The following is a 23,420-nucleotide window of genomic DNA, read 5'->3' on the forward strand; positions in this document are numbered from 1 at the left end:
TGAGATGTCTGAAGCTGAAAAGAATAGAATTCCATGAATGATTAACCACACACACACACATTTTCTGAACCGCTTGTCCCATACAGGGTCACGGGGAACCAGAGCCTAACCTGGCAACACAGGGCGTAAGGCTAGAGGGGGAGGGGACACACGCAGGACGGGACACCAGTCCATCGCAAGGCACCCCAAGCAGGACTCAAACCCCAGACCCACTGGAGAGCAGGACTCGGTCCAACCCACTGCGCCACCGCGCCGCCCAAATGAGTAACCAAACATGAATTTAACAAACTATAAAATCGGGGCAAAAAATACATAAGCATTTAAAAAGTGTTTATTGAATTGATGCATTAATATTAAAACTTTGAGAAATGACACAGAATAAGTGAAATATTCAATACAGACATTTTCTCCCTCTGCTATGCCTTGTGAAGAGGACAGGCAGTGCCCCAGGCAGTAGGATTCCTGGATGAAGGTCATTTAACTACCCTCTTAGAAGTAAAATTTGACCATCTTGTCATCCTGAAACAACAGTAGGAGCCACAGCACACACTCCTTCACCGAAGACACAACACCTTAATTAAACAAAGGAAACAGACAAAGAGCGAGCATGAAGAAAAGAAACTCATTTATTAGTTGAATTCCATTAATGTCCTCCATGTGGCTGCAATTTCAGATTGCAAGTTAAATCAAAAATGTTTCCTAAATGTGTTCTACAGGAGCTGTATAGTCATCAAACATCAATTAAATGGACTGCTCTAGTTTATAGAAATAAATTAAACAGAAGCATTGATTTTCTGTAGGATCTTCTTGAAAACAGTAGATATACTACATACAAAATAAGATATTCTACAGGCTAATTAAAGAAGCAAGATCATAGAACAACTAACCCTTTGTTCCAATTACATAGCATTTGTCAGACGCCTTATTTTACTGAAATCCTGTGGGGATAATTAGGTAGCTGAAGAGGGCTTGACACCTATGCCAGCAAAGAAATCCTGGCTAATGTTGCCGTTAGTCCTTACATGAGCTAATGAACCAAATTCAGGGTCCCCGATATTATGACTTTATACCAGAAATTATAGTAAAATTGGTATTTATTGTGTATAAATGTAAAACCAGTACATATTAGTTTGCCCATGACTTCCTCTAATTGTGATTTTCTGTGAAACGAAGGTTATGATATATTGCTGTCACCATGGCAATCATTGCATGAATTCTTGGAACTTTATTTGCCTTTCTCTATTCTGATCAAGGTCTGAGAATAATTGATTCAGCATGTCATTATCTTGTATTTTCTATGGGAGAGCAGAGAAATGTTCACAGATAAAAAGAGATGACATTCAACAAAGAGTCTACATCAACCTTTAGTTATGATTCAAAGGATTGTTTAAAATGAAAGCATACTGATGGAGTTTAAATTACTAAAAATTCTACTCTGTATTTTAAAAAAATAATGAAAACAATAAGTTACATGAATAAAATAAAAATAATTTACATTTTATAAAACACCTTTTTCCAAAAGAACTTACAGTACAGGCTCTTAATAGGCAGGCTGGGTAGAAAATACACCAAGGATAGAGTAATTAAATGAAAGTACTGTATAGCACAACAATTAAACAGTAACAATGTAGTTAGTTTTCAACACATAAGCACTGAATATATTGCAGTCTGAAAATACTGAACCAATACAGATTTTTTTAAAAAAAATTGGGAACAAGAGGTCATATGCTCAACAAAAATCTTATATAATGCATGCTTCATAGAAACATTACCTAAACTGAGGTCAAGATTTAAATAGCACATCTATATGAAAGACTCAGAAAAATTAAAGGGGTATTACACACAGCAGGTAGTATAGCGATTAAGCATTTAGACCTTCAGTGTGCATGAGATTGCTTCCGACTTCACTCCAATACCACAGTAGGGCCCTTGATCAAAGTACACACACACACACACACACACACACACACACATTTTCAGAACCGCTTGTCCCATACAGGGTCGCAGGGAACCGGAGCCTACCCGGTAACACAGGGCGTAAGGCCAGAGAGGGAGGGGACACACCCAGGACGGGACGCCAGTCCGTCGCAAGGCACCCCAAGCGGGACTCGAACCCCAGACCCACCGAAGAGCAGGACCTGGTCCAACCCACTGCGCCACCACACCCCCTTGATCAAAGTATTTATCCTAAAAAACTAAACTAAAATACCCATCTCTATTTATCAAGTCGGGGGCGTGGTGGCGCAGTGGGTTGGACCGGGTCCTGCTCTCCAGTGGGTCTGGGGTTCGAGTCCCACTTGGGGTGCCTTGCGATGGACTGGCGTCCCATCCTGGGTGTGTCCCCTCCCCCTCCGGCCTTACGCCCTGAGTTCCCGAGTTAGGCTCCGGCTCCCCGCAACCCTGTGTGGGACAAGCGGTTCAGAAAGTGTGTGTGTGTGTGTGTGTGTGTATTTATCAAGAACTCAAAACAGTATTACCCCATGAATAGAAATATTGATATGGTGAATCGTAGAACCCATGCAAATAAATCATAAGAACAGTGACAGTTTCCCCTACAGGTTTTTTTTACAGTTCTTGCTGTTTGATTCAGATGACACTGGTAATTTTTAAATTGTTTGTAATAGTGATACCATTGCACTCTGATTTACTGTACATCTAACTGGCTAATCTTGTATCAAAGCATGGGAGACAGTGGAGCCTCTCACCCCAATAATTTGGCTCATCTCGTTGTTGATGAGCTCTTTCAGCTTAGCCTTACACAGGTTGCGCTTGTCGGCGCTGTATTTGTTGAAAACTTTGATGATAGAAACAATAGCCACCTCCAGATCTGACATGGTCCCCTAAAACAAATAATCCTGTCAAGCACATCATAAACTACCAATAGATCTTCTACAAGCAAAGATAAGGTCCACATTCCTGTGGGCAAACAGATGAGATGTAACCTAAAATGCACATACTTTCTGAATACACATTTTTCTATTCAGTACAGTTTTATATTCAACAAGGAAGGTTCTCACATTCTAACTGAGAAAAACATTCCTTTACCTTGAGTTATGATGTTAATGACAATAAAATCCATAATAAAAATGCTAATAAATGATAAATGATGAAAAAAAAACATTCTAACTGAAAAATAGACAGAGGTGAGTATAATTATAAGCATCTGTTTTCACAAAAATTCTATATTAAAATAAAGAAGCGTAGTACTATTGTTACTGTTATTAATGCAAGACTGCACGTTTTTAACATAAACAGCTGCTGTCAGCTAGGCTGCGCTGTTTAGGGGGGGCGGGGATTCCGAAACGAAACTACTCCAACGTGGCAACCAAAACAAACAGACGCGATTAATCGATCGACGGAGTCACGCCCACTCCACAGTGCAGACACAATTGTTTCGCTTTTCATGCGTCCTGAGAAACAGCAAATATAATTAAACAAATTAGTAAATACCACCGACAACTACACAACACACAACTGATTGCTTCTTCTATGTATCCGCACAATTACACGAATGCGTGTCGGGAAAAACGCGGTAGCAACAATAAATTACCTGAAACACGACGAACTGCAGCGATGAACCGCCAACGCAAATATAACGCACAATGAACAGGTTCGAAGGCTTCCACGCTGTTTAATGGTCGGAGATTCCTAATCTAAACTATTCCAACAATGAGGCAACCAAAGCAAACAGACGCGATTAATCGATCGACAGAGTCTCTCCCACTCCACAGTACCCGAAAGGCGACGAACTGCAGCGGCGGACCTCCAACGCAAAATATAATGCACAATTTACAGAAATAAAATTGGAGGAAGAGTTCCACGTGTACAACAGACCAAAAAGCAAACTTTTCAAGGGCTGCTGATGAACCACTTTCTGTGGCTTACCTTGCGCTACCGCTCTCCACCTCTCTCTGAACACTGATTCATCCCAGCTTTCCTGTCTCCATCATGTACTGTTCCCCATGGTCATCTTAGGTCATAATCTAAAATACCTCCTTCTTCTTATTGTTTCTTCCTGTGCAGCTGCTATCGTAGCGGTTAGGGTGCTGCCTTTGGATCCAAAGGTTGCAGGCTTGAATCCTACCTCCAGCTGTGTAAATTGGAATTGTAAGCGGCTTTGGAGAAGGGTAGCGCAGTGGGTTTGGCTGGGTCCCGCTCTCTGGTGGGTCTGCGGTTCGAATCCTGCTTAGGGTGCCTTGACACAGATGGGTGTCCTGTCCTGGGTGCATCCCCTCCCCTCTGGCCTTGTACCCTGCGTTGCCGGGTTAGGCTCTGGCTTGCCGCAACCCTGCTCAGGACAAGCACTTTTAGCCAGTGTGTGTGCTTTGGAAAAAAGTATCAGCTAAATGAATAAACGTAATCCTTCTCTTTCATTAAATGCATGTCTAACCTTGCACTTTGTTGATCCCTGGATGGAAATTCACATGCAGCAGCTCAACATGGTGCACACTTACAATACGTTTATTTATTTAGCAGATACTTTTCTCCAACATGACTTCCAGTGAACTCTATGCAGTGTTACCAGCCCACACACCTTATTCACCGCGGTGACTTACACGGCTAGATACACTACTTACACTGGGTCACTCATCCATACATCAGTGGAACACACTCTCTGCGTCACTCACGGACACAGTATACAACAGAAGCGAGCACACCCCTGTGCAATATCACTTAAATGTAAAATGGTTCAAAACGGTATCGCATCTCAATATTGCATTATTTCCAAGCTGACAAGCAGGGTATTTGCTCCTATGTAAAAGTAAAAACTAACAGCTTAGATGTGCTACATTAAGAAACAGGGCCCACAGTAGGATCGAATGCAACCAGTGAGTACACCTTTCATTACTGAGATTAAAATCTTTTTCTTTTTTCAAAGGTGCTACAGCGGTGGGATTCCTTCCTCCCGGGAACTGGACTGAACAAGACGGGGAGGTGCTCTGCGCTGTGCGCAGAAACTAAGCAGTGAGATGTGTGAGGAGTCGGAGCCTGTGTGGTCACTGTCTGTAACACACATCGTCACACACACACACACACACACACACACACACCTCCGCGCTCCATCGCTCGCAGAACGAGAGCAGCTGGGAGAATCGATGCACGAAGTTGGAGAAGAAAAGCGCGCGCGAGGCCATCAGCGCTGAATCGAAGGTAAAGATCAGTCATCGACTCTCAAATCAATGCCGCGAGCAAAGGAAGGCGCCGCTGAGCTCTGTTTCTGCCAGCACTCGTGCTCGTCATAGTACCTGTCTGAAGTGGGGGGGGGGGGGGAAACACTGCATGCGAAGAAGTATTAAAAAAAACGGGCGTTTTCGTTGCGAAATGAACGTTTCTGTTCATCATGATGCATCGGTGTTTACTTTCAAGTTTCACTTCTCCGAGTTCTCGCCATCCCATGGCATATTTTTATTTCGATTCAGGTGCACACGAAGTTTTTGGTAGTTTTTTTTTATTTAGTCTTTTCGTGAATAATGTGTTTTTTTTTTTCTCTCACCTAGGACCTAGGTTACCTAACTTACGCGTTCGTTAATTAATTTCTCTACTCTAGCACTTTTCAACAGAGCAACTAGTTTGCCTCCTCTGACTATATAAAAATTCAACTTTTTTTTTCCTTTTCCATGGCTAACCTAGCATTATTTGTATATTATATACGTCAGATTCTTCTGAAACTTACACTATCATGTCTCCGCTCTTTTCTAACTCACCGAGCGCCTTCCTCCTCCTCCCACCTCGTGAAGATGGTACAGGTACTGCCGTGAACACGCTTCGCTCTTCACCTTTTAGCCCGTACAAAAGTGTGACAAAACCGGTATCTAGAAGATAATATTGAGTTCATGGGCATCATTTTGATCTGGCAGCTGGCTGAAGGTGCTTTGTGCCTCTCTGGAGGGGATGGTGGTGAGTGGAGCTGCCAGCTGTGCCATTGTGCGCTTGTGATGTCCTGCTTCGCTGACACTCTTTAATTAGGCTGCCAGTTTAAGGAGGTCAAACATTCATTATAAATAGGCCCCCTTCTCTCTTGGCAGCTGGACCGACTTCCTCTCTCTCCGTCTTGTCGAAGGCATGGCCCAGCAGCTACTGAGATTGCTTCTGCGCGTGTCGGAAAAGGCAGCCAACGTCGCTCGCATCTGCAGGCAGGAGACACCGCTGTTTGAGCTGCTCGTGCAGGAGAAGACAGGAGAGGACAAGAACAAGAAGTTCGTTCGGGACTTCAAGACGCTTGCAGATGTCGTGATCCAGGAAATGATCAGACACGATGTTTGTGTACAGGTCAGGAAAATACCTTAATGTGTATTGCTGCTCCTGAGCTGTTGTGAACTGCTGATAGTCTTATTGTCTTAGTATAATCATGTTCATATCTGTGCCTAGTTTCCTGAACTTAAAGGCTTTATCCATGGAGAGGAGTCCAACAAGTTTGATAATGGACTAGGTGAGTCATTGCTTAAGCATGGGTGAACACTCAACTAACATTCCAGATGAGTTGGTGGCTATGATTATTTCGTAGACTTATTAGCCACGTAGTGTTTTTATTCCAGGAGAAAGCGTGCTGGTGACAGTGTGTGCTCTTGAGGAAGAGACGGCAACAATGCTGGCCACAGTGCTGGATGGAAACCACAAAGCAGCCAGCCTCCTGGCTGCAGCAATCCATCAGGACCTTCAGCTCACAGATGAAATGGCAGAAAGCTTGGAGCTGCCCTTACACCCAAGTGATCTGGCCCTTTGGATCGATCCCATTGGTAAAAGTATCATTGTACAATTCTTGACACCACTTCGCAGAGGTCTATATTCAAGAAAGCCTGGTGGGGCTGTAGCCATGTGGAAATGGGAAAGCTTATTTAGCAGGCTGGGAGAATTGTGCTCAGACTCACAAAATACAACAGTATTCTTGCCTCAAAAACTCAGTTGCTTACATTGTTCCACAGATGCCACCAGCCAATACATTAAAGGGCAGGTGGAGGTGGTTGCAGAAGGGGAGATCTGTCCATCTGGTCTACAGTGTGCCCTGGTCCTCATTGGGGCCTATTTGCGTGCCACTGGGGAGCCTGTCATCGGAGTCATTAACCAACCTTTTGCTGAAAGAGATCTTGTAAGCCAAAGGTGAGATTGGAGAGGGGAATATAAAATTACATGTTTAAGCATAAGAAAATAGGGTCAGTTACCTAATTCTTAAAACATTTTGTTGCAGCTGGAAAGGCCAGCACTTCTGGGGAGTGTCTTGTGGCAGCATTAATGCATTCTCAATACCCAAGCCAATCTGTCACACGGCAGAAGAAAGCCTCTCCATAGTCTTGAGTTCCAGTGAGAAGCAGGTGGTAAAAGACGCCCTGACACCCCTTTGTGGCGGGAGGTTCATCTATGCAGCTGGAGCTGGCTACAAAACTCTGTGCGTGATCCTCAATCTGGCAGATGTGTACGTTCTTTCTGAAGGAAGTACCTTCAAATGGGATTCCTGTGCCTCACATGCATTGCTGAGAGCAATGGGTGGAGGGGTCATCGATCTTAAGGAGTCTCTCCTCTCTTTTGAGAAAGATGAGAGTCCAAGAGAACTGACCTACCACCAAGCAAGGCCAGGGAGTCAGGGAGCTGAGCGTTGGGCTAATCATGGTGGACTGATTGCATACCTGGATAATAATAAGCTAAAGACAGTAATTGGAGCACTTTTAGGCAAGCTATAAATGCTAAATCAACAGAGACTCTGCATAGAACTGCCTGACAGTTCACAAGATTAGTGTTGTGGAGTTGACTTTAGAATACAAATGTCTAGTACATAAAAATGTTGTATAGTGCGGTAAAATACTGAAGCTGGATAATTCAAAGAATTTCCAGGTGAATTCCTATATTTGGGTTGTGGTAATCATGCAAACTCCCTCACATCTGCAAGGGTTCTTTTGAATTTAAATGGAAATATGTAAAACAGCTCTGCATCCAGTGTTTTGGTAAGCCTGACAAAGAACCCTTACATGTCAGAAGTACAAAGACCTCACAAAAATTATTTATAGAACAGGTTTTGTTTTTTTTTTTTTTGTCATCTTGTTACCAAGCTCATTGGCATAGTATAGTGTTTTTTCAGGTGCAGTTTTTTTTAATAAATTCCATAAAATCACAACTACTGTGATTATATGGAATTAAGAGTTCTTTTGGTTACAACTTCAAAGGTTAGGTCTTAGTTTGGATAGCAAAGTCTATCAAAAATTCACAACACATAAATACAACTGTTTAATTTGTTGCTTTGCATTGCACAAAATGTATACACCAGAAGTTCAAATACAAAAGACTTAAATCAAAAATTCATGCTGTACAAATCCAGTTCATTTACATATTTCATTTAAAGGGTATTTCAAATTCCTGGCTAAAAGAGGGGGAAAGGAATGCTGGTTAACACTGGCAGGTGTTCACTTATGAACACAGTACATGTGCTGTGGAGAGAAAGGCATGAATTTGTCTCCAAAGGCTTACATGTATTAGTTTGAATGTCTGCTACGCCCAGTAAAAGCCAAGTGCTGGCTAAGGAGAGCGAGCCTTCTGTGTATGTGACCTTAAAACTCACATTTTACCCCCAGAACTCCTAAAGGCTCGATTAGAGTTTGTTGCTGTCAGCTGTAGTTATCCTCTTTAGGATATGTCAGTTGACAGCCTGCATATCCTGTTGGAATTCATGCTCAGTTGCAGAGTGGGTAAGGAGGAAACTCTTTTAAATGGCAAATTAGGAGTCACTGGAAAAACAGTCTCCTCTAGCTTCTTTACATTTTACAATCCCATCACAGGAAATACATCAGCACCTGTATGAGGTGGGAGAAAAAAAGAATTTTATATAAGTTTATCAGCAACAAACATGGAGGGGTGGATGGGAAAAAAGAAAAAAAAAAAAAAAAAACACAGCAACTACTCACTCTTTGGGCTACTCTGACCCTCTCCACCGTCACCGTCAGGGACCTTCCAGTCCAGTTTCCGGCCCTTCTCATACAACCCCTTCAGCATCTTGTGCGCTTCGTCTGCCCCACCACCACGGGTTAACTCCAGGTACTTTCTGTACAGCTGCAAGGCAGTACGTGCATCCTCTATGCTGTCATGGGTCTCGCTCTGGATCTTCAGGTCTACAGAAATTTGTGACTTTCACTTTCAAGCTTGAGCTCAACAGCATGTTACTTCCACCCGTGTACGGTTAAAACCAACACTGACAACTCCATTCTGTAAAAAGTACTGGATTCAAATTTCAGATATTAAATAATGTTTCTAATTACGAGTGATTATTCAACTCAGGATGAATCTTGAAATTTACAGAAGAAATAATACTAACCAAGAAAGTACCAAGCAAGAAACCGTAGGGAGATCATTCTCTTCCGAGGCATGTGAAACAGATGGACTGTGTCAATAACTTGGTCCTTCAGTACCTACACCAGACATTAAGAACAGCACTGAGTAGTAACACATGCATAGATGCATATAAGGTTATTCAAAAAAAGTTGTCCAGCTAATCAGCATGCTCCAAACATACAAATAAGTTGATGACACGGAAGTCTTTCTGTAGCCCGTGGCCCACAAATCGCACACCAGTGTCAATGAGAAAGCGCAGTTTGAGGTATGTTGACTTGAGTGTAGTCAAGTGCTTTGAGGAGATCTTGGCATCCAGATCTCCTGGCTTGATGCCCGAGTACTGCGTCAAGTAATCCACTACCTATAATACAGACAGTGGACCCATGTGTATCACAGGACACAAGATCAAACAGACAACTGCAGAAATTCTATATTTCTTTGCTTAAAGAGATGGTACAGGCTCTCCAACACTATGAAAGCTGTTCAGTAAGATGTGTATGTTTATTTAAAAAACCTACTTCCTTATATGTTGTGAATTTTGCACCTTGGAAAGCTATTACCACAGGCAAGTAGTGTGTACTTTACCTGTTCCTGTGTGGAGATGTAATCATCAATGAAAGGCACCCCCTCGTTGGGCCCCTGGCCACGCACACAGGTGATGCGAGCTACGGACATCTGACTAGGCTTTATGGTGGACTTTGTGCCATCACTGTGCAGTTCTGCTTCTTCCTGTGAACCATAGAAACAATCTGAATTAATCAGCATTTTAAAGGTAGAGCTCTGTCATTTCTACGAACACAGAACTGTTTACTATGCAACTAGGCCATCTAGGCATCTTAAAAAGACTTTCAGTAAAGATTTAAGTTTGACATCTAGATATTTAAAAGCTTTTTTCCTTTGATTTTTGAAATTAAAAAAAAAAAAAAAAAAAAAAAAAAAAATATCCACAATTACACATACATAGTCTCACATAATCCAACACGGGTGCACTTCCAGACACGCACAGCCGTTTTGTAAACTTGCATGTTGACAAGCAGAGCACCTACACATCAAAATTTACAGCCCAGTAGAAAAGGAACACATCCACAGACCTGGTTGAGAGTGACAAATTCAGCATCCAACCCCACCAGGTCCCCAGCCTGAGGCATCTCGCTGACCATGAGCGGAATGAAAGTGGCATGACTCTTCCTCTGCTTCCGTGCCAATGAGGCTTCTGCCAACAGGACGCTGGCCTCAATTGGATTCTTAACTAGGATGGGCATAACAGGACAGGAGAGCTTGAGACATGGAGGAAATGCCACTGTGGTGGTCTCAGTTGGCATAGCCCAGACTGGAGCTGGTAGTGCCTATGCACTCAGTGATGGCCTTCAATATCTGCAGTATGACAGAGAGCATGAAGGCACTTCTGAATGAAAGGTTACTTACGCCACTGGAGCCAGCTAACGACAAGGACATAAGGGCAGCAAAAATAAAACTAGAGTCTTACTGCGCAAGTCGTATTTGGAGTGGTAATTCCTCTTGGCATAGTACAATATGGCAGGAACCTTCCAGTTAACATCAAACTGAGCTGCTTCAGCCTAAAACGGACAAAGAATTTTCTACCATCACAATTAACATTTTTTAAGTTTTTTTGTTCTTTTTGAGTAACGATAAGGCAATAAGTTATTTTTCACTTACATACAGTAAATTTCTTTGGACCATAGTACAAATTATGCAGACAAGACAGCATACCTTGTCAATGGGCTCAATCAGGAAGTCGTTGAACAAATACCACTGTTGGTGCGTCACTCCCTGAAACCAATGCATTGACATATTTCTAAGGAGAGCATACCATGATGAGGAGTCAAGTATTGGCGGCATAAAAGTTTCAAAAGAACTACATTATTACTTCTCAATTTAACTGGAAAATAACTTCTAGCTCTGCAGTGACGTAAAAACAAAATGTCGAATTATACTGTGACCAAGCAGAATATGAATTAATTTAACTAATGAGGCTCATGGCACCACAGTAATCTTAACTCAGTAAAATTAACACTTGTGTAATCTTTCAATCTGACATTTTGGTGGCCACTCGTATGGCTCATGCCAACCTCAGACTCACCTCTTTTCTCTGATGGTATGTCTCTCCCACCTTGATATGGGCCACTAAGTTACCACCTGTGCGAGAATCCAGCAGATGTGACACCGTTGCTACCAGATCATAGATGACAGCACCTGCAGTCTCCTCAGTGGGGCTCAGCTGTCAGGTCACACAAAAATAATTCTTGTGTGGCATCCATTCTTTCAACCTAGAATCCCACTGCACTTCACAGATGACACTGCTGTCTGCTTCCAGCATTTAAACTGATATTAATATAAGTTGATGTTATGTTTAAGCAAAGACATTCTGGGTTTAACCTGGTAAATTGCAACAACTGAATAAAGGAAAATGGAATTTAACTGAAATGACTCACAAAAAACCCAGTTAATTTTGTCAAAGATGTTTTCCCAGACAGAGGTGGGAGGTTTAATCTTACCAGGATACAGCAGTGGTCTTTCACTGGTCCCAAACCCTTATTTTTGTCACTTCAGCTTTCCATCTGTTCTCTTTTGCATTACCATATATATAATACCACTGACAGCTAAATCTATCCCACCTGTCTTCTGTCCACTGTTTTCCAAACCTCTGGGCAAGTTCCTCTGCCCTGCTGACCTCATCGGTCTCCTTCCAGTTGGAGACCTCCAGGCCCTGGCTCTTGCTGATGGACATCTTCAGGCTCAGGGGGATCCACATGTGCCTCAAGTCCTCAATACTAGTGCCAAAGCTGAATCCTTTTGCACTACACAGCTCATCCCTGTAGAGGAAATGCAAACAAATCGGAAACAACAAGACAAAGAGCAATGGGGGTGCAGACATCAACACCAACACAGACACAGCCATATATGTTCATTTCCAATTCACTAATGCTCAGTAAAAAGGAATATGTGTAAGAACAGTAAATATTGCAGTCCAAATGCACATCTGCCTCAATCCCGCCCAAGTATAAAAGAAAGCAACCGTACTCCACACACCACTCGCTGGGAGTGGACTCCTTTGGCTTTGGTGGTTCCATCTCTTCCTTTCTAAGAGCCTTATTGAAAGCATACTGTCAATCACAGAAAATGACAGGATTACATTTAACCAAGATGAAGATGAATGAGGCACCCATTAAACCACAGACGCAATCCATTTTCAGCTTTTACATTTAGTTCTTATGATCAACTAACTGGAAAAGCAGAATGGCTATAAGATAAGCACTATGATTCCAAAGCCTCAGTTGGGTGGTATATAACTTAAGACCCACACACCACAAGAACACTGCTACATGGGTGAAAGTACAGCCATATCATACTAATAAAATACAGTTGCTTTAACAAAAATGTAAAAATATGCAACTTTAAACAAATTCTATACTGATTAGTGAGTATACATGCTTATGTTCAGATAAGTTCCTCACCTCTGCCTGGGCCTTCCAGAACTCAGCCTCCTTAACACTGTTCACCTCACAGTTGATGACCAGCACATCTGGGAGGCAGCGGATGTTACGGGTTTGCACCTAAGAACAGGCAAGAAACACAAGAATTTGAACTGCCCTTTGTCTAACACCAGCTGCCAGTGTACCAAGAAAAAACAAGGCATGCTACTTTCATGAAGCACACTAACAGTTCATCTTCAAAACATGGGAGAAAGAAAACTGAGCAACTACTGCCCAAAGCACATTGCTGTAAATGAGTAATGATATTGAAGTATAGCGCTAGATCAACCATACCCCTCACTAGAATGACTTGTCTACATGGTATGGCACAGCACAGCCATATACAAAATTTATACTTTTTGCTATCTAGCAGTGTCACAGTCAAAGAAGCAGACATTTTATAAACACTTTAATTGCCCCAAAACGACAGACACTACTGAGGTGTGAAGGCTAAGTACACTCTGATGACCAGGCTCAGTTATATACTTCCAAATAAGGACAGTAGCTGTGAAGACAGATCTCTGAATGAAAATCCAGTGCCATCCATCCATCCATCTTCCTCCGCTTTATCCGGGGCCGGGTCGCGGGGGCAGCAGTCCGAGCAGAGTACTCCAGACTTCCCTCTCCCCGCACACCTCCTCCAGTTCCTCTGGGGGAACCCCAAGGCGTTCCCAGGCCAGCCGGGAGACATAGTCTCTCCAACGTGTCCTGGGTCTGCCCCGAGGCCTCCTCCCAGTGGGACAAGCCCGGAACACCTCTCCAGGGAGGCGTCCAGGAGGCATCCGGAACAGATGCCCGAGCCACCTCAACTGGCTCCTCTCGATGCGGAGGAGCAGCGGCTCTACTCCGAGCTCCTCCCGGGTGACTGAGCTCCTCACCCTATCCCTAAGGGTGCGCCCAGCCACTCTGCGGAGGAAACTCATTTCTGCCGCTTGTATCCGCGATCTCATTCTTTCGGTCATGATCCAGAGTTCATGACCATAGGTGAGGGTAGGAACGTAGATCGACCGGTAAATTGAGAGCTTCGCCTTACGACTCAGCTCCCTCTTCACCACAACAGACCGGTACAATGACCGCATTACTGCGGACGCCGCACCGATCCGCCTGTCAACCTGCCGCTCCATTTTTCCCCTCACTCGTGAACAAGACCCCGAGATACTTAAACTCCTCCACTTGAGGGAGCAACTCCCCCCTAACCCGGAGGGGGCAATCCACCTTTTTCCGACTGAGAACCATGGCCTCGGATTTGGAGGTGCTGATTCTCATCCCCGCCGCTTCGCACTCGGCTGCAAACCTCCCCAGTGCACGCTGCAAGTCTTGACTTGATGAAGCCAACAGGACCACATCGTCCGCAAAAAGCAGAGACGAGATCTCGCGGCCACCAAAGCAGACACCCTCCGTTCCCTGACTGCGCCTAGAAATTCTGTCCATAAAGATAATGAACAGAATCGGTGACAAAGGGCAGCCCTGGCGGAGTCCAACATGCACCGGGAAAAGGTCTGACTTACTGCCGGCAATGCGAACCAAGCTCCTGCTCCGGTCATACAGGGAACGAACAGCCCGCAGCAACGAGCCCCGAACCCCATAATCCCGAAGTACCCCCCACAGGATGCCACGAGGGACACGGTCGAATGCCTTCTCCAGGTCCACAAAACACATATGGACTGGTTGGGCAAACTCCCACGAACCCTCCAGCACCCTAGTGAAATCCAGTGCCTTGTGTATTTTACTTTATATTGCATGCTTAAATTCCCCCTGAACACTAGAATAGATTATTAACTACTAAGTGTTCTTGGGGAAACTGCTTCAATAAAGAACTGACTAGGGGTGTCAAAGAATAGAATATGACTTAAGGTTGCAATCACTAAAAATGACTGAAAACTAAGCTCTAAACCATACAACGTGGCTTATTTAGAAAACCATCCTTTTCCCTCTACAATGATTAGAAGATCTGACAGATGTACAGGTCCTGGGAGAGAAAGCAATTAGGTTACGTGAAAGTCAGACAAAGAGTGAACTGTGTCACACTGAGTAAATGAGGCCGGTCGCTCCTCTTGATTCTGGTGTGATCAACAAGCTGCTTATACTCACTGTGGGCTGGTACTTCTCACATTTCTCACACCACGCTTGTGTGTTCTGTTCCAAGCAAATGCTTTTCTTCAGTATCTCTGCAAAGTCATACTCCTTTATCATTTTATCTGAAACAGTAAAGAAAAACATCAAATGGAAAAAATCTTTATAATGACTTCACCCCTGTTATCTGAACACAATTATCCTACCAGAACATGTATGAGTACGAATGAATGAATGAATGAATGAATGGACTGATGAAGTGTGTTGGTAGGTGGCTACTTACCCATCATGCTCTGCTCAGGATAATGCAGGGTAAAGAGCAGCGTGAGGGAAGAGCGCACAGTCTCCTTGCTGCAGCGGCACATGCTGCTGTTCTCCACCTCACATCCAAACAGTCGGCCAATCACAGACTCCCCTGAGGACCCAAAGGAACTGCAGCAAAGACCAGGTACCACCACACCACCTTCACTAAGTGGTTTTTTTTTTTTTTTATCCAAACATACACAAAAAGTCTGCTGCTCACGCTGAGAAAGAAACAGTCCCTCCCCTTTGAAACATCCAAAACTAAGCAGAGCTACATACATTTCAGCAGCGTAAAGTGTGTGTCTAGCTGAAGTGTGCTGATGCACCCTCCTGTGGTCTGCATTTTCAGCCGCCCTGCAGTACACAGGTCAAGGCTGTACCCACATCCAGACATTCCCCTGTTCTTGCCTGCTGCTGAGCCCTCGGTAGGCCTGTGGCCCTTCCTGTTCCTGTGTCTCCTGGTGCAGCTGAGTCAGGATGAAGCGGTTCCAACTCTGAATCAGGCGGCCCAGTCTCGCCTTGCCGGTCTGTTCGTCTGAATCTGCCAGGATCAGCCCCAGCGCAGATGCCTCTGGGATGGTCCGGAAGGCCCTGAGGAAGTTACTGGCCTAGGCAAAGGAGGTCATCGGCAGAAGGTGGACATCTGTGAATGTGAAGGTCATACAAAGTGCAAGCTGTGCCACACTGAGGAAATGTGTCAGGTTGCTCCAAGCACACCTGGCAGGGGTCTCCCCTGGATAGGTCCAACATGTGAAAGAGGAAACCCAACTCGCAGGCCAAACAGAACTCCTTCTGACATAAGTGATTCTGAACCAGGCAGCGGATGGGCTCCAGGAAATACAACACCTGAAGATGGGAAGAGAGAGGACACAAACGTGCAAGCACAAAAACACAAGAATGTCAGGTTAGTCAAAATTTCCATCCACAACTTCATCTGAGAGATCCATCCATTACATAATCTAAAAGAATGTTTACTGACATCTTGCCACTGGATTATATTTAAATAGCTTTTCTCTTGAACTTTGTTCTAACCAAGTTTATTCATAAGCATTCATAGACAAAGTAAAAGTATGTTAGACTCATATTGAGAAACAATTTTAATTTGGTATAGTACACAATTAAGAAAGCTTGTTTTTCCACGATTGTTAATTATCCCAGACACTGCAACATCTTTTGAATCCACTTAAGTCCTTAAAATGAATGCTTACATAATTCAGATGTCTGTAAAACTATTTTAGAGAAAGATGACCTCCTTTAATTGTAACTATAGTTATCACAATAATCATAATATCTAGACTACCCTTGCAGTGTTGTTCTGTACCATAACTGTATTGATCAATTACTAATATTAGTCACTTTAAAAATTGTCCTTATAGTACGTAAGTCCCATGAATACCCTGGGCTAGTGCTGGCCTTTTTGTATCAATTTCTTCTTAGTAGCTACACAGGAAGAGTAATCACCACATTCCATCAATCCTGTACCATTTTCTACCACTTGTACCTGAATCATGCAGTTGCAGTATGCATTGGGAATGTGTGGCTCCAGGCCAGCAAACAAGGTCTTATTGTAGTGCTTGAAGTCAAAATCTTCCAGGCCCAGTTTGGAGTACTTTATGGTCACCTGATGGGAAATGGAAAAAGATCACATGAACACAACAAAAGCCATGCATATCCAAAAATCTCTGACATTGTGTGTAAATACACCAAAGTGCCAGCGCATTTTCCCTGTATTTTACCTTCCTGTATTTCTTGGGTACCATATGGAGATGGGGCTCCTCGTCTCTGCCAAGAGGAGACTCAGGTACCTGGTTATAACTGTCATACTCTAGTTCTGCTTCCTTGACTTTATAAGGAACCTGGAACACATGAGAAATGAGCATCAAAAGAATAAAAGAGCAACTGCTACGAAGCGTCACAGAACAAGCAACTTCAACACAACTGTTTTAATCTGGGAAAGTAAGGCAAATTAACTTCAGATGGGGTTGAGCTGAAGTTCTCAAGTAGCTGAAGACCAAACCTGTGAAAGTATGTTTTAGTGAAACTTGGTGAAATACTTACTCTTGTCTTCCCCTACAGGTCACAATCAAGCATAACAGACAGGAAGAAAAGTGCATTACTAGATCAATAATAAAAACATTTAACTTGCTTGGTTACGCAGCCGGGTACGAGGGTTGGGGGCATATCCAATGAATCCAACTGTCTTCATGGTGCGCAAGATCTCAGGGTCAACAGCAGGGGCTCGTCTGGAAAAGATGCCAAGGAGGGAAACTTCATATCACCTTCAACTCACCCTCAACATTGATTACGTAGTTTAAAGTACAAAACAGTTTTGGTTTAAGTAAAATTAGAATTTCAGTATGTACAGTACTGTTTATTGTCAACACAAGTAGCTTTTGCATTATGCATTTCTACACCCTAGTCAGTTAAGGTTGCAATCACTAAAAAAGATTGAAAACTAAGATCTAAACCATACAATGTAGCTTATCTAGAAAGTCATCTTTTCCCCTCTACAATGATTAGGAGACTCAACAGATGCACAGGTCCTGGGACAAAAAGCAATTAGGTCACGTGATAGTCACACAGAGAGTAAACTATGTTTTTGTGAGGTGGGTGATGGCAGTATTACTCAATTAACCAGCAAAAATCTGATGACACCAATTGGGTCCCAGTGTTGCTAGATAAGAGTTTGAACTGTATAGGTACAATGTATACAAATCTACACACTATAAGTATATCTTTCGAGTATCTCTTTAGAGTATAGTAGCAAAGATCTGCAATGCACAACAGAGGGTTAAAGTTGAGCACAATGAATGCAAAAATTAGATGCAAGATACCTTGGGCTTGGACTGGCCAGGGCGGTCAGCCAATCGGAAAGAAGCGGCTCAGTGCTGGTCAGGGGCATTGGTATGAGAGACAGTGGCAGCAGATCATGGTTCCAGTCCAAGTGAGGCATTGAGTCTACCATGCAAGGCAAGGCGAAGTCTGTGTCCCGAGAGTACCCATTGAAGGAGACCTCAGGAGCATCCGACCACAGGTGAACACACCCCCCTGAGTCCCCAAACACCAAGGCTTGCTTGCTAGAAGACACATCGAAGCTCATGAGCAACTGGCCCACAGTGTTCACATGGAAAATATCAGCCAAGTTTGCTAAGCCTGTGGGCTCACAAAACTGGCACTGCCCTGGGGGTCACAAAAAGACAGAGGTCAAAGGAGCAATGTCACTAATTGCTGTTATTAAACTTACTGTACTGGTACTCATTTGTATTGAATTAGGCTTGATTGGGCTCTTAATGCTGCCCTAAATACCACTATTTCTTGCTTTTCCTTACTTACTTTTGGTATCATTGTAAATAATTTTAATCTAACTCAGAATCTTTTCTGCTTGTATACCTGTCTGGGAGATGATGACCAGACGGGAGGTGTAGGTGGGGATGAAGCGCAGGAAAAGAGGGTCCACATGGACCTGCAGTGGTGTGACGGCACGCATCATGCGCAGGTCATACACCATGAGAAATCGGTCACACGCCAGCCCATTTAGCCCACGACTGGAAAACCCACACGCCACCAGCAAGTTGCCATGAACGTCAAAATCCGAGAGGCTGCCGGAAAAGGCGTCAAACTGCTGCTCCAGCTTAAAAGTGCGCGGGTCACGCAGTGACACCTGAAAAGTGGATGCACAGATAAGTCAACTAACTGGAAAAATATACATTATTAACTTTGCCAACAAGATCACATCATAGACAGAGATGCCATGTGCAAGATCAGCATATCTCAACATGAGACAGAAACTGCTTTTTAATCTGGTTTTTTCTTGATGACAAAAAGACACGCAACACACCTATTTCTCACCTTTCCAGAAGTATGTCCACAGAAGAAAGACCGATTGGACTGTCTCATAATAGCGACACCTGGGACCTCCACTGTGAACTGGACAGACACAAACACAGAGCGGTCAAGTGTGAAATACTGCAAAACAGTAGCATAAGACAAAAGGAATGTGAAACCTCAAAAAAAAAAACACAAAAAAGAAAACCACCAGACTTGTGTACTGACAATTTATTCCAACATACAACATGCATTACAGGTACTATATCAATTATATTGCATTTATGGACCGCACGGGGTCAAAACAGCACATAAATAGACAATACACAGAAAAAGCAAATATGTTCACATACATGGAATGAGGGCTCAGGGTCAAAAGGTTACAATTTATCACAGGTATGATTGAGTAGTTCTTTTTAAATGACTTATAGACATGTGCCCAGATATTCCAGAATTCAGTGAAATTGCTATGCAAATAAAATGAGAATGAAAGCTGGAGAGATTTAAATACTTCTGTCATCCACATGTTTACAGAGGGAACTTCAGACGTAAGCACAGGTACTAAATTCAAAAGGCATTTTGTACTGATACACGGTTGTTATTCTATGGTCATTCATTTAACTAAAATTAAGGGTAAAACAGACAAATTTAATTTTGACAAATTGATTAAAGTGCTGCCTTCTCACCCTCTGCGTTTCCTGCACCGTATTAAGGTCAACCTCACACACGTAGTTCTGCAGCCCTCCCATCAGCAACGTGTTGTTGTCGGTGAGAAGTAAGCTATGCATGTCGGCAGATTCCTCCATCCTGAAACACAACAGCACAGCCTCAACCATCAGCTACTGGAGAGGCTAGACAATAGCTGGGCAACAAAGCAAAAGGCACTGGACCTTGAAAAATCTGTACACCCCACTTGAACCAGAAAATCAATATATAAATAAACACAGGAACAATCGAGATAAATAATGGGCTCATGTGAACTACAGCTAGTTCTCTCCTGACAATCTGTCTTCCAAGTTCATGTCCATACACATAAAACTGCTTGTCCCACATGTGTGAGGGACGGCTGCAACTCACGGGTAGTCGAACATTATAAGGCCTCCTCGAGTGAGGCCCTTGAGATTGTTCTTGGTCAGGAAGAGCACACCCGTTTCCAGGCTCTGAATGTTCCTAACGTCATCTGTAGCGTGTACTTGGAAGGATGAGTAGCGGCCCATGGTGGTCCCAAAAAAAGAACTGGCATGGCCCTTCAAAAACCAAAAATCGGACAGAGAATGAGTAAACAATGAAGGAAGAAAGAAACATACACTCAGCCCTCATATGATGGGTGTCCCATGCAATGAGATACTGCTACAACAACTCGTGAGAATATGTACCTTCTTTGCATAATGAGTTTTTTGATTTGGTACAATGGTATTTTTACTTGGTTACATGGTTATATTACTTTCACAATAGCTATTTAATTCACTGCCTATTGTCTTCCACTCTGCAAGGCACACAAACACTATGCATATAGTTCTTGGATTCAGACTCCAGACCAGTGGTCTCTCTAATCTCCAAGAGGTTGTGTGTATAATAAACAATTTTTATGCAAGAGTTTTAACCAGGACTGAAATATGTGCACCACGTTGAGAAAGAAGTTAAACTGTCTGATGTGATATACAGCATACGGTTCAGTCAATAAGTTCTAAAACTGGTTGCCCTGTGGTGATGCTGTAAGTCATTGATATAGATTATGAGGGTGTAAAAAGAATCAGAAAAAACAGAAAGACCGTATACTAGACTGATAGGAATAGACAGTAGGGGAAAAAAAAAAAAAAATCAATTTACACTGTCTTTCTTTAAATTTTTATGCTTGGAAAACTGATGCTTTAAGTGCTCAACGTGCTGCCATGTGCACATGGTTGATGAAGTACATTAGTGTGCACAAATTAAAGAGAACGCTGCTCAGGACCTCTGTGACCTTGCATTGGACTACCATTTATCAATTACAAACGAAAGAATTCAAGGACAAGCAAAAAACAATCATTATTTTAAATATATGAAATGTTTCAGTGCTACTGTCACACATAAAAGCAAAACTTCAATAACATTTAGATGACACTGTTCACCCAGGAACTGATTTTTCATAAGAAATAATCGTAAATGAACCCCCTCAAAAAAGATATCTTCCTATATTTATATTCCAAGACGGCGCCGTGAATGGCTGCCTCGGTGTGGTGCTCTCCAGTACTTTTGCTGGACCCCTGCTGGACCCCCTCCAGTTTGCCTACAAGGCGAACAGGTCAGTGGATGATGCAGTCAACGTGGGACTGCACCTCATCCTGCAACACCTCAACAAACCAGGGACTTATGCAAGAATCCTATTCGTGGACTTCAGTTCGGTATTTAACACCATCATCCCAGTCCTCCTTCAGACAAAAATTACGCAGTTTTCTGTGCCCACCATCATCTGGATCACTAACTTCCTGACAGACAGAGAGCAACTGGTAAGGCTGGGGAAATTCACTTTCAGCACCTGCACAATCAGCACTGGTGCTCCTCGGGGGTGTGTGCTCTCCCCACTACTCTTCTCCCTGTACGCAAATGACTGCACCTCCAAAGACCCCTCTGTAAAGCTCCTGAAGTTTGCAGATGACACCACAATTATTGGCCTCATCCAGGACGGTGACGAGTCTGCATACAGGAGGGAGGTTGAACAGCTGGCTGGCCGGCGCAGTCGAAACAACCTGGAGCTGAACACGCTCAAAACAGTGGAGATGACTGTGGACTTCAGGAAGAACTGCCCTGAACTTCATCTTGCACAAAAGTGTCAGTTAAGGCTATATTGGATCAATTCAGGCAGAGGGCTTTGGTTATGGGTATGACGGAAACAGCAGGGACAGGGGCTGAAGGATTTGAACCAGCAACCTCCAGAGCACAAGTCCACGTGAATAACTGCTCTGTAATCAGCTGGTCCACCCAAAAATTGCAAAGACAGTAGCTGGTCACACAGCAGAAACTTAAGTACAGCAGTCGCTGCCTCTGTCCTCTTACCCTGTGGTTGCCCATCCACAGCAGCTCCTCCTGCAGGTCGAAGTGGGCTGCGGTGACGGGGATGCCCACCTCAGCCACGACGCTGTGCAGCTCTGAGAACATGCCCTCGAGCAGGTGCACGGACTCGGGCACGGACACGGTCAGGCCATCCGGGTCCAGATCCACACCCTGCAGCAGAGCCGGGTCAAGCCGGGGGTCCAGGGGGGGCTCCAGGCCTGGCTCCAGGGTGCCATGCAGCGCCGGCGAGAAGTCACCCATGCCTGGGTCTAGTCCCTCGAAATTCATCATGGGGACTGGACAGCTAGGGCGAAGGACGACAAAAAATAAAAAAATAAATTAAAAAAAAAAAAATAAATAAATTTAAATGCAACATTCAAAAATTATAATTGAAAGTGGAGCCCCTCCCCACTCTCCGTCCAAATATGCAACTCACTTGGACGTGGTGACACTGAACACGTCAACTAACCTGCAAACCTGCAAGTTTAGCTACACCTCGAGACAGCAAAAAAAAAAGAACGTGTCACGGGCTCACCTCCTGTCCCTGCTAACTGTTACTGTACAGTTTTTCCCCACTCAGGTCATTAATTATTCTTTCCCGTCACGACGACTCAAGAGACCTGCTTCGTGCGACTATGACGGCGTTCAGCACATCATGTTCATACACTCAGTGCCACCGGCTCCACCTGACCTGGACACGTCTGATTCACCGGCGCGGGTCCGTGAGACACGAGCTGATGCGCGCGGACGGACGATAGCGGGACTCGGCAGTGACGGACGAGGAAGAACGAACGACGGCACGCGCAGCCCAGCACCGACTGAGCCACGGCTACATGCACCGCTCCAATGCCGTACAGTTAACTGTTATTATTAATTATTATTACTACTACTGCAATCATATTGTTTGGGGAAATATATATATAGTACCGATAATCGGTCGTGCCCGCGCGCTCCTCAGAGGACGTTTCGTTTGCTCTGCTGCTGCTCTGAACACAATCTCACAAACAAAAGCGGACCGAACAGACTGAGCAGCTGGAAAACCGCGGCCGAAGCACGAACGAAAAACCAATCCGTCACACCCTCAAGACTGAATTTACCAACAAACCGAATGAGCTTCCATACCTTTGGTACCTCCTTAAAATAGATCTTTAGAAGGCATTGTACTCATTCACAGAAATAACAGGCGGCTACTTCCGGTAGAAGTGGGTCGGCTGGAACATGTGTAATGGTGCACATTGACCGCAAGATGCCGCTCGCGGCTCATGGATGTACAATGAGAACTAGGCCCAGCGTTCATTTCAGTTGTAACGCCCCCATATTAAGCGGCGCGCTTCCTCCAACCGCCTTCCAGTATTTCGATGCGCATGCGCAGGTGCG

At 43.9% G+C, this 23,420-nt stretch overlaps 2 protein-coding genes and 1 pseudogene across 4 annotated transcripts; 1 reads left to right on the top strand and 2 right to left on the bottom strand.

Annotated features, from left to right (window-relative positions):
* Positions 1-1,146: 1,146 nt before the first annotated feature.
* LOC108918297 (protein S100-B-like) lies at positions 1,147-2,834 on the bottom strand (annotated as a pseudogene).
* Positions 2,835-4,946: 2,112 nt separating this feature from the next.
* Positions 4,947-8,065, top strand: inpp1 (inositol polyphosphate-1-phosphatase). Of its 2 annotated transcripts, none has more exons than XM_018725920.1 (6): positions 4,947-5,151; positions 6,027-6,270; positions 6,370-6,430; positions 6,537-6,737; positions 6,924-7,098; positions 7,187-8,065. In XM_018725920.1, the coding sequence occupies exons 2-6, from the start codon at positions 6,064-6,066 to the stop codon at positions 7,674-7,676; spliced, it is 1,134 nt and encodes a 377-aa protein (XP_018581436.1). In that variant the 5' UTR covers positions 4,947-5,151; positions 6,027-6,063; the 3' UTR covers positions 7,677-8,065. The 2 variants fall into 2 exon arrangements, with proteins under 2 accessions (XP_018581436.1, XP_018581437.1); XM_018725921.1 differs by having other exon boundaries at positions 6,062-6,270.
* Positions 8,066-8,141: 76 nt separating this feature from the next.
* On the bottom strand, positions 8,142-23,252 carry pan2 (poly(A) specific ribonuclease subunit PAN2). Of its 2 annotated transcripts, none has more exons than XM_018725919.2 (26): positions 23,166-23,252; positions 22,047-22,347; positions 20,088-20,257; positions 19,697-19,817; positions 19,035-19,112; positions 18,576-18,846; positions 18,020-18,365; positions 17,332-17,428; positions 16,922-17,041; positions 16,687-16,806; positions 15,903-16,031; positions 15,594-15,793; positions 15,166-15,314; positions 14,901-15,007; positions 12,792-12,890; positions 12,358-12,440; positions 12,008-12,149; positions 11,417-11,554; positions 11,047-11,106; positions 10,802-10,892; positions 10,407-10,564; positions 9,901-10,044; positions 9,497-9,676; positions 9,299-9,392; positions 8,892-9,095; positions 8,142-8,780 (listed from the first exon to the last, which is right to left on the bottom strand). In XM_018725919.2, exons 2-26 carry the CDS (start codon positions 22,332-22,334, stop codon positions 8,749-8,751), a joined length of 3,621 nt encoding a protein of 1,206 aa, XP_018581435.1. In that variant the 5' UTR covers positions 22,335-22,347; positions 23,166-23,252; the 3' UTR covers positions 8,142-8,748. The 2 variants fall into 2 exon arrangements, 1 of the variants encoding a protein (XP_018581435.1); XR_001964850.2 differs by having other exon boundaries at positions 8,361-8,780; positions 8,892-9,036.
* Between the last annotated feature and the right edge of the window lie 168 nt (positions 23,253-23,420).

Source organism: Scleropages formosus, chromosome 22 (genome assembly GCF_900964775.1).
Source record: "Scleropages formosus chromosome 22, fSclFor1.1, whole genome shotgun sequence".
Taxonomy (NCBI): Eukaryota; Metazoa; Chordata; class Actinopteri; order Osteoglossiformes; family Osteoglossidae; genus Scleropages; species Scleropages formosus.